At 43.5% G+C, this 8,836-nt stretch overlaps 1 protein-coding gene across 1 annotated transcript; it reads left to right on the forward strand.

Annotated features, from left to right (window-relative positions):
* The first annotated feature begins 933 nt into the window (after positions 1-933).
* MDH2 (malate dehydrogenase 2) lies at positions 934-8,185 on the forward strand. The gene is made up of 9 exons (XM_026861625.1): positions 934-1,011; positions 1,495-1,663; positions 2,421-2,504; positions 3,500-3,609; positions 4,144-4,269; positions 4,946-5,023; positions 6,184-6,283; positions 6,722-6,873; positions 7,877-8,185. Exons 1-9 carry the CDS (start codon positions 949-951, stop codon positions 8,006-8,008), a joined length of 1,014 nt encoding a protein of 337 aa, XP_026717426.1. The 5' UTR covers positions 934-948; the 3' UTR covers positions 8,009-8,185.
* The last annotated feature ends 651 nt before the right edge of the window (positions 8,186-8,836 follow it).

The raw sequence follows: 8,836 nt of genomic DNA on the forward strand, positions 1-8,836 counted from the left end.
TGTGTCCGCCTCGGCCGGGGGGGTGTGAGGAGCAGAGCTCGCGGGGGGGGGAGCAGCCGCGCTGGCGGGCACCGGGGGGCTCCGGCCTTTCGCCAGAGCTGTCAGTTGTGGTGAACCTCCCTCCCTGGTGGTCTGCAGCGGGTGACGGGCGGGGTGGGTTGCTGCTGCCTTCCCCTGCTGAGCACACGGCCTTGCTTTCAAAAAGTGTTAAAAACTAAAGCCGGCGGTTGGGGGTTTAACAGCGATCCTTAATATGCTGAAATCTTCGTGCATGACCCTCGGTACCGGGGGTGCCCTGCTGCTACGGGAGGGGGTGGCTAGGTTCGGACTTCTGACAGAAATAGTTCCCGGTAGCATATGCCAGAGTGATTATCGTAGCTATAAAGATGTGCTTTACAAGAGAGCCTTGTGTAATTATTTTGATAGGGATTATATATGTTATCAATGAGGTTTTGACCTCATGGTATCAGCTTGGTCGTAAATGTGGGGCATGGCAGTGACTAATGCTAGACTTTGCTTCCCCTTGGAGATTTTTATGCTGAATTACATTTGTTGCTATAGCAAGAAAACTGAACTGGGGATAGACTGATCTAGCTCCTGGGTAGATTATTCCTTGTCATAGCATAATAATTAAGCTGTTCATGCAGGGACTTGGAGCTATTATGGCTTTATCTGGTAAGACAGTGTGATAGAGAATGTCCTTATCAGAGATAATTATATTAACACATTACGTCTCTGCAGCAGCCTCTGGTTCTCCATCACTTTGGCAGAGTGTTGCGTTTTAAGATTGTTCTGGTCTTTTAGAGTAGCTCTCCTCTCATCTGGTGACACTTTCTCTACAAATAAGAGCACAGGCCTTTTTGAGAGAAATAACATTCATCCAGTGAGCACATTAAATTGGTTCACCGGGGCAACAAAGCAAGAGTTGGTTTTACTTGCTTCTCAGCCATGCTTGATCAAAGCTGGAAATTATATCAGTGTTCTCAGGCCTCAATCTTGAGGCAGCTGCAGGTACTATTTGCATTTATTTTAGGCATATACACTTTTTTCACATGGTTACTTTTACTGTAGTCTGTTAAATGTATTGATTTGCCAAGTGGGAAGGCATATTTTCTTTTGATACTGGCAATGAAAACTAAAAAAACTGCACAACAGATTTTGCCCTAAGTCAGACTTAGGTGCAACAGGGTAGCAGGTAGCCTTAAGCAGACACTAATCCTTTGGTGTTTCTTTGCATAGCCTCACTCCCTTTTTGAGCTTTTGATCGCAAAAGAACATTTTCCTCTCACTTGTGCTCCCAACAAACCTCAAGGATCTTTGGGAGGCTGTTCTGATGATCAGCTTCTGTGGGCTTAGGCAATCAAGTTTGCATAGTGCTTGATAAAAAAATTGAGAAATAGAACTAAAAGTAAAGAAAGTGTGGTGAAATCCCCAAGGTCACTGCTGCAGTAACTACCAGAACATCTCTACAATGTGTTTTCCTTTTTTCCTCAGAACAATGCCAAGGTAGCAGTGCTGGGGGCCTCGGGAGGCATTGGCCAGCCTCTCTCCCTTCTCCTGAAGAACAGCCCGCTGGTGAGCAGGCTCAGCCTTTATGATATCGCTCACACTCCAGGCGTTGCAGCTGACCTCAGCCACATCGAGACAAGAGCAAGTGTTAAAGGTACTGCGAGCGGCTGTGTTATGAAGGGGTCCTCTTGGGTGTCTCTGACACTTGGAGTCACCCATTGCTTGTGAAGGGGAATTTTCACGTGACCCTGAAGCCTAGCATCAATTTAGGTAGCTTTTTCTCAAGCAGTGCATGACATTAAGGTTTAGCTGATTAGATTGACACGTGTGGAGATGAAAATGGTCTGTGGTTGCACTGTTGAAGGAGAATTTGTAATAACTGGCAGGAAATGTTCAGTAAAATCATCTCTGAAAAAAGCCTGAGCATTGAATTTAAAAGTTTGATTACAAACAGACTTAACATTTCCTGGGTGTCTGCATGAATTCTGTGTGCTTTTTTTTCTGGAGGGACAGCTGTCAAGTTCTGACAAAATCCATTGATCTTCGTTTTATCTGCAAATCACAAAGAGGTTATATTTTGCTTGAATGTGTCTGTGTGCAGTTCTCTGGGGGCACTGACTAGTGCTGAGCTAGGGATTTGGGAGGGTAAATACACATAGCAGAAGGAACCGAGGGTTTTTGCAACAGATGAATGTGAGATTCCCACCTCTCATTCTGTAAGTTTTGAAACAAGGATAAAATATCAAATAGGATCCATTCATAACTGTATTTCTTTGTTTTTCAGCATAAGTCTGAGTTGAAGGCTAAATTAAAAAAGGAATTGGGTGCCTCTAGGCATAATTTTGTACTTCAAAGTGCCAGATATTTAATAACTGGCAAAAACATAATGCCTGAATGTTCTTCTATTCCAGGCTTCCTGGGACCTGAGCAGTTGCCAGAATGTCTGAAGGGCTGTGATGTTGTAGTTATTCCTGCTGGAGTCCCTAGAAAACCGGGTGTGTTCTCTTTGTTAAAAAGCCCTGGGGCTTCATCGAAGTGTGTCTCTGCAATACTGTTACTCAAATAAATCTGTATCTGGTGGTTTACGGGGCTCTCAGTGTTGGCTTGGGATGCAAGTGGTCTATCAGTGACACTGACCTAGAGCTTGGTGTAGTATCAGGCAACTCATGGAGCCTCTGTCATAGGTTGTCCTTTGTAAAATGGACAGAATTGATTTCTGGAGTTCCTGTGTTGGAGTGAGCTGCAAAGACTTTTCATGCAAGGGATTCTGAATTTCCCTTAGTGTTTCTTGCCCAGAGCAACACTTTAGTAAAAAAAAAACCCGTTTGTTTAATTTCTCAGAAATAATCTGTTTTGCATTAATTGTATGATAACCTCTTAGAGCATTTCTGAATGCTGTTAATCCTTCCTAGAATGTTTCCGACCTGCTCCATTTCTACTCTTGTTTTTCAGTATCCTCTTGGGAATGTAACAAAATTCTAGACTTTAATGCCTAGGTCTTTCTAATTCTTTATTTTTCATGGTTAAAGTAGTTGCTGCAACAGAAATGAGAGGTGGCACTTACGCAGCTAGCAATATTTTGCACAGAGCAGTTGATGTGCAAACTGTAGCTGTGGAGGTGACTTCAGAGGGGGAGGAGAATTCATCTTAGCGGTGGTTACACTGAGCACCTCTGCCCACTGGTGGGGGTCAGGGGGCATCACACTGCACCTCAGGCTGCCTGGGTGAAATGTGTTCTGACAATTGACAGCTGGGCTGGTTGCTCCTGAAAAGGGCCAATCTATCTGAAAGGGCAGCAATCTTTTATTAGCAAGAGGAGTTACCTTTGGAGCGATTTCATTACTGCAGCGGGAGAGTTTTCTTTTGATTACATGATTCCAGAAGCTGACGTATTTCTGTCCAGAGCAGAATATTGTATTTTGATTGGTTTGCTTGCCCATTAATGAGTAGACTATGGGTAACTTAAAATATTGTACTGGATGCATTTTAGGTATGACCCGTGACGACCTGTTCAACACCAATGCTAGCATTGTTGCTACTTTGACATCTGCCTGTGCAAAGCACTGTCCAGAAGCCATGATATGTATTATTTCTAACCCGGTAAGCGTTTTCTGGAGACCTTGAAAATGTAGAAGAAAAAGAATCCAGACTAAGAATGCTAATCTGTGCATTCCCGTTAGTTTTGACCAGTATCTTTAAGGTCTGCAAGGTATTTGCAGAAAAGAAGTAAAAGCCTGGTTCTCCTTAACCCATTTTTCTTGGGCTGTATTTAAGTCAGAGGAAATTTGGATATAGAAGTGCTTAATATCTCATCATCGGTGTGACTGTGGTTATAATGCATGCTGGTGGATTAGCTGGAAGAGAAGGCTTAACTCACTAGGGAAGGAGCCTTTGTAATGTGAATGAACAAATAAATTTAATAGTTATTTAAAATGGAAGATTTATTCCAGCTTGACTGTAAATTGCTCTTCAATTTAGGCATGAAAATAATTGGCCACAACTGATTTCGTTGGAAGTATACTTTGGGTTATTTACTGGCCTGTTCAGTTCATGCATTGGCTTTATTATTATGCTGGTGTTAATGAATGATTATTATACTAGTTTTAATGACTGCTTGCCTATTCTTCCTTATAGGTAAATTCAACCATCCCAATAACTTCAGAAGTCTTCAAGAAGCATGGTGTGTATAATCCCAAGAGAATCTTTGGTGTTACAACACTGGACATTGTCAGAGCGAATACTTTTGTGGCTGAACTAAAGGTAGGTTGTAGTAACAGATGCTGGGGGAGGGATATGGTGTGCTTTGGTCATTGGATCTGTCAAAAATGCTTTTAAAATCACTGCACAGAGCCAAAAGAGCTTGGATTTCTGTGGAGCTAGTGATGAAGGCAATGATTCCCTGTTTCAATTCTCTAGAGGAGCCTGGGGATAGGGTTTCTTGCAAGATGTGGTTCAAGAGACTTTGACCTTTCCTTTTCATAGCTGTCCCCTGTGAGCGAGCTGCATGTTCACCTTAATTCTGTTGGCATTTTCAACCCTGCTGGTGCAACCGGAGGAGAGGGGTGAATCGTAGTATGTATTTGCAAGTCAGACTATCTGTGCTGCGTGTTACAGGATATTCTGCAAAGGATCAGGAGGTGTAACAGGTTACTGCTCTTAATAGCCCTGGCAGAGTTTGTACTTGTGCTGCTATTTATCTAAACTTGCATTAATAATATCCTGTAACTGTCTGAAGTTATCAGAGTAACTTGGAGTTCAGCTCTGTGGATCTGGCTTTGTCCCTGGAGTGTAGCTGCCTCTGAAACACCTCCCCTGTGTAGCACTGGGTTGTAGGTTGTGTTCAGAAACCCTGGGCAGAAAATGATGCACGGTGTTTTTAAACATTTTTTCTTGTCCATATGCTTCAGAAGCTGGAAAGTTTCTTTTTTTCCCTTAGGGCTTAGATCCAGCTCGAGTAAGTGTTCCAGTTATTGGTGGCCATGCTGGGAAGACTATCATCCCTCTGATCTCTCAGGTGAGTCGTAGTTACTGCTGTATGTGGCATCACACTCATCAGTACGTTAGAGTTGATGTAAAGTGCCTTTGTGATGGTGTGTAAGGTGCTAAGATACAGCAGAGACAGTCTTCCCTGCTCTTGTGGCTGCTTTCATTCCAGCATGAGGATGCTGGAAGGCATGAGCTACAGCTCAACATCTCTAGGTAGTTTAAGTAGCTTCAGCCTTTCTCCTCTAACGGAGTTTGGGAAAAGAACAGAGATGTAGTGTGGGTGTTCAGATGTCTTGGCACTGCCTGGTTTTGGTTTTATTTTTTGTGACAGGTATTTTGTGGTATGAATACGTTGCTTCAGCAGGAAAGTGAAATTGATTTTGCCGCAGTGGACTAGAAACGCCACTTCAACACGCAGCATTGAAATGAGGGGGCATAGCTCAAGCTGGGGCGCAGGAGCTGCTTCAGTAATGACTGGTAGTCAGGGAGAGGCTCCCTTCACGCACCTAAGCCTGAGTGAAATGCAGTTCTAAAGCAGGCTGCAGCTTCATGAGGAGATGGCCAAGGAGCAATCTGCAAGAAAGGAGAAAAAGCTTTGCTCTCAGTGGGGAATAAAGAATCCTTCACAGAAGGACATTCTTAGGGAATAAGAGCAAGGGCTTTGGAGCAGCTGAATGCTGAGAGGGTGCTTTTGTTAGACGATCAGTTGGGACAGACACAGCTGTGCTTAACATACTTGTGTGGCTGTATCTGAAGGTTCAGTAACTTCCTAAATGCTGCCAGCAGACTGGATCCTTCATAAGGCTCTTGACTTGCATAATGCCACAGTGACCTAAATATTGACAAGGTGGCTTTTTGAAATTCCTAAGGCCTGTTACATGCTTGGAGGGCATCTCTCTAGTGCAGAGGACTACAGAGTAGTGAGTAACCATGGCAAGCCCTGGTTTTACAGTTAAGCTGTGGATTGTCCTTGAGCAAGCTAGGCATGGCTAGGTTCATGCAGTAACCAGAAGCCTTGGTAAACACCTGCAGCTGGTCAGTTTGTAGTGCAGTCTGTGAGCTGGGGTAACTGATTTTCTCCACTCAGAACTGTTAACTCTAAAAGTGCAGAAAGCACTGTGTGGGTGGCCTTATGCTGCATCTCAAGGGGTCCTGGTGTTTGATAGTAACTTCTTTTTTCCAATCTAGTGCACACCGAAAGTGGACTTCCCTCAGGATCAGCTGGAAAAGCTTACAGGAAGAATTCAAGAAGCTGGCACTGAAGTTGTCAAAGCAAAAGCAGGAGCAGGTTGGTTCTTGGCTACAGCTTCCAAGTAATTCTTGTTGTCCAGGTGAATGGATGCAGTCCTCTTCAGTTTAATCTTATTTACGACTGTGGTGCAGAATTATGAACTACTGATTACAAATCTAGCTGCTCTGCCGTGTCAGCGACTGCCTGAACTGTGGTATTAGAAGCAGCTCAGTAGTAGGTAAGACTAAATGTTAACCGATCCCATGGCATGTATAGCTTTAAGAAGAATCTTCTCTGTCAGATTAATCTGCTTCTTCCTATAAATATGGTTGACTAAATAGCATGTAGCTGGCCAAAAGCTGCTGCGTTATCCAGCTGCCTGTGAGCTAGGAGTCAACTGCAGCTCCGTAAACATACCTGTATGGAAGCCTTTGATGCCAAAGAAAGTACCAAATTTCAACGTGATCTGTTCTAAAAGTGATTCAACTTTTACAGGATCTGCCACCTTGTCTATGGCCTATGCTGGTGCTCGATTTGTTTTCTCTCTGGTGGATGCGATGAATGGAAAGGAAGGGGTTATTGAATGTGCCTTTGTTAAATCAGAAGAGACGGAGAGCCCATACTTCTCTACACCTCTGCTCCTGGGAGTATGTACTTTAAGTGATGGGGATTTTAAAACAGCAGCTACTGATTTAGTCTTGCGGGTCTTCCTCAGTGGTTTCAATTTAGTCTAATGCTAGGTATTGCTGAAGTTAACAGCTGAGTGTAACTTTAAGAGTTCTTGAATATTTGTGTATTGTGCTTAGGTGTATACCTCATGATTGACAGGGATGCTGCTGCTTTTATTTGCTGTTAGGCTGTGAGTTGCTGAGTAACCAGAGATTCAGACTTGTTTAAGAGGTCACGCTTGCCTCAAGTCAGTGCCTGTTTATGAAAGGCTTTCATATGATAAACCAGAGTCAGCAATCCTGTTTACTCAGCTTGATCTGCTACAAGCATACGCCTCTGTAATTGAGGCACTTGGGGAACTACAGCCTGGATTAGGATTAATAGATTGCTTTCAGGGCCTCTGCTGAACTCTGAAAGAAGTGTTCCTTTGGTCACCCTTACCCTGTGGGTGGAGTGAAAAACAAGGATGCTGCAGTCCTGTCGTGGCTGCTGGAATGCCAAAATGGTGTACACTGTCTTAGGTGCTGGCTGGTGAGGGAATGGACCTAGAGGGGTGTTAAGGGGGAACGGTTTGGATGTAGGCATGAGATCACAAAAACCTAGGAGAGCAACTCTGAAGCAGTTTGAATGACTTCAGCAAAGGGCATACACCAGAGGAGAGAAATTCTCTAGCCAAATGGTGAGTTTGAAGATAGGAAGAGGCATGAAGGAGCAGTTGGTATCAGTCTCCTCCTGAAGGAGCCGGTGGGCTAGCTTCAGGCTTCACACTTGTGAACAGTGGATGAGAAGTCTGTGAAGGCTGTAGAAGTTGCTACAGATACTAAGGCTTCTGAGCCTTGCCAGGAAGGACAGGTTTGGCAGACTAGAGATGACAGAGGTCCCAGGCTGGGTCTCCATTTCGCCTGGATAATATTTAGAGTTGTTAAGTTACAGCCTAGGTCATTTGATGAATAGTTAATCCTTAAATCCTCTCTCCCTCAGAAAAATGGAATTGAGAAGAACCTAGGTATTGGCAAGATCTCCCCCTTTGAAGAGAAGATGGTTGCTGAGGCCATGGCTGAGCTGAAGGCTTCTATTAAGAAAGGAGAGGAGTTTGCAAAGAGCTTCAAGTGAAGAGTTGATCATGGAGAGGAATTAACAACTTCCTTAATTTATTAAGGCATCATGTCACTTTACGACTTCTGATTCAAAGCTCATGCTTTGGTTGAAGTCTGTCTGTATTAGCTTCATGATTGTTGCCGGTGCAGAGTCTAATCATCAATAAAACGGCCTCATTTTTTCAGTGTAACATCTGGAATGGTTGTGATGTGCTCGTTTTTTTGCAGGTGGAAACTGTAGGTCTCTGAAAGGTTATCAGTTTCAGTAGGGATGAAATAGCCTCTTAAAGTGGGTGAGCCGATTACTCTCAACTCTGCTGCTGCTGGTTTCAGCTTGGGCTGTTTGGTGCAGCACCTGGGAAACAGGACATGATCAAATAAGATCAAGGTGGGGTGAAGAGGCTTTGCAAAAGGAATAACTGAGTGAAGTGATCCAAGAGGTCTGTCTTCAGGAGGTGACATTACCTTGTGTTGCCTTAATCTCTTATGTAATTTGATTTTAAAAGAGTAAAAAGCACAGTGGTTGAAACGTCAGTCCTGCCCTAAGAAAATAATTAAACCGCTGAGAGTGGCTTCTTTCTAGTTAGGAACAAAAGCCTTGATTTAGCATCTACATAAATTTCTTTTACATTCATCCTCTTGTGAATATAAAAATAAACGTCTGCAAGAAAATGGTGATGATGAGTTCTGCTGCTGACTTTGAAGGTAAGCTTTAATGAAGGAAGCTATTAATTCGCCCTTCCTCCGTGCTCTGTGGGCTGCTTACCCTATTGCTTTGAATCGCTCTAATCCATGTAGGTTGAATTCTAAGTTGAACAGACTGTTTTGATTAGATAAAGGAAAT

The sequence above is a fragment of the Athene cunicularia genome, assembly GCF_003259725.1.
Source record: "Athene cunicularia isolate RWA chromosome 19 unlocalized genomic scaffold, athCun1 chr19_part1, whole genome shotgun sequence".
Classification (NCBI taxonomy): Eukaryota; Metazoa; Chordata; class Aves; order Strigiformes; family Strigidae; genus Athene; species Athene cunicularia.

Excerpts from the sequence above, each read along its gene's own strand:
- MDH2 (XM_026861625.1), top strand. The coding sequence starts at position 949 with ATGCTTGATCAAAGCTGGAAATTATATCAGTGTTCTCAGGCCTCAATC. Across the intron at positions 1,664-2,420 it reads GACAAGAGCAAGTGTTAAAG|GCTTCCTGGGACCTGAGCAG; the intron begins GTACTGCGAGCG and ends CTTCTATTCCAG. Across the intron at positions 6,284-6,721 it reads CAAAGCAAAAGCAGGAGCAG|GATCTGCCACCTTGTCTATG; the intron begins GTTGGTTCTTGG and ends CAACTTTTACAG.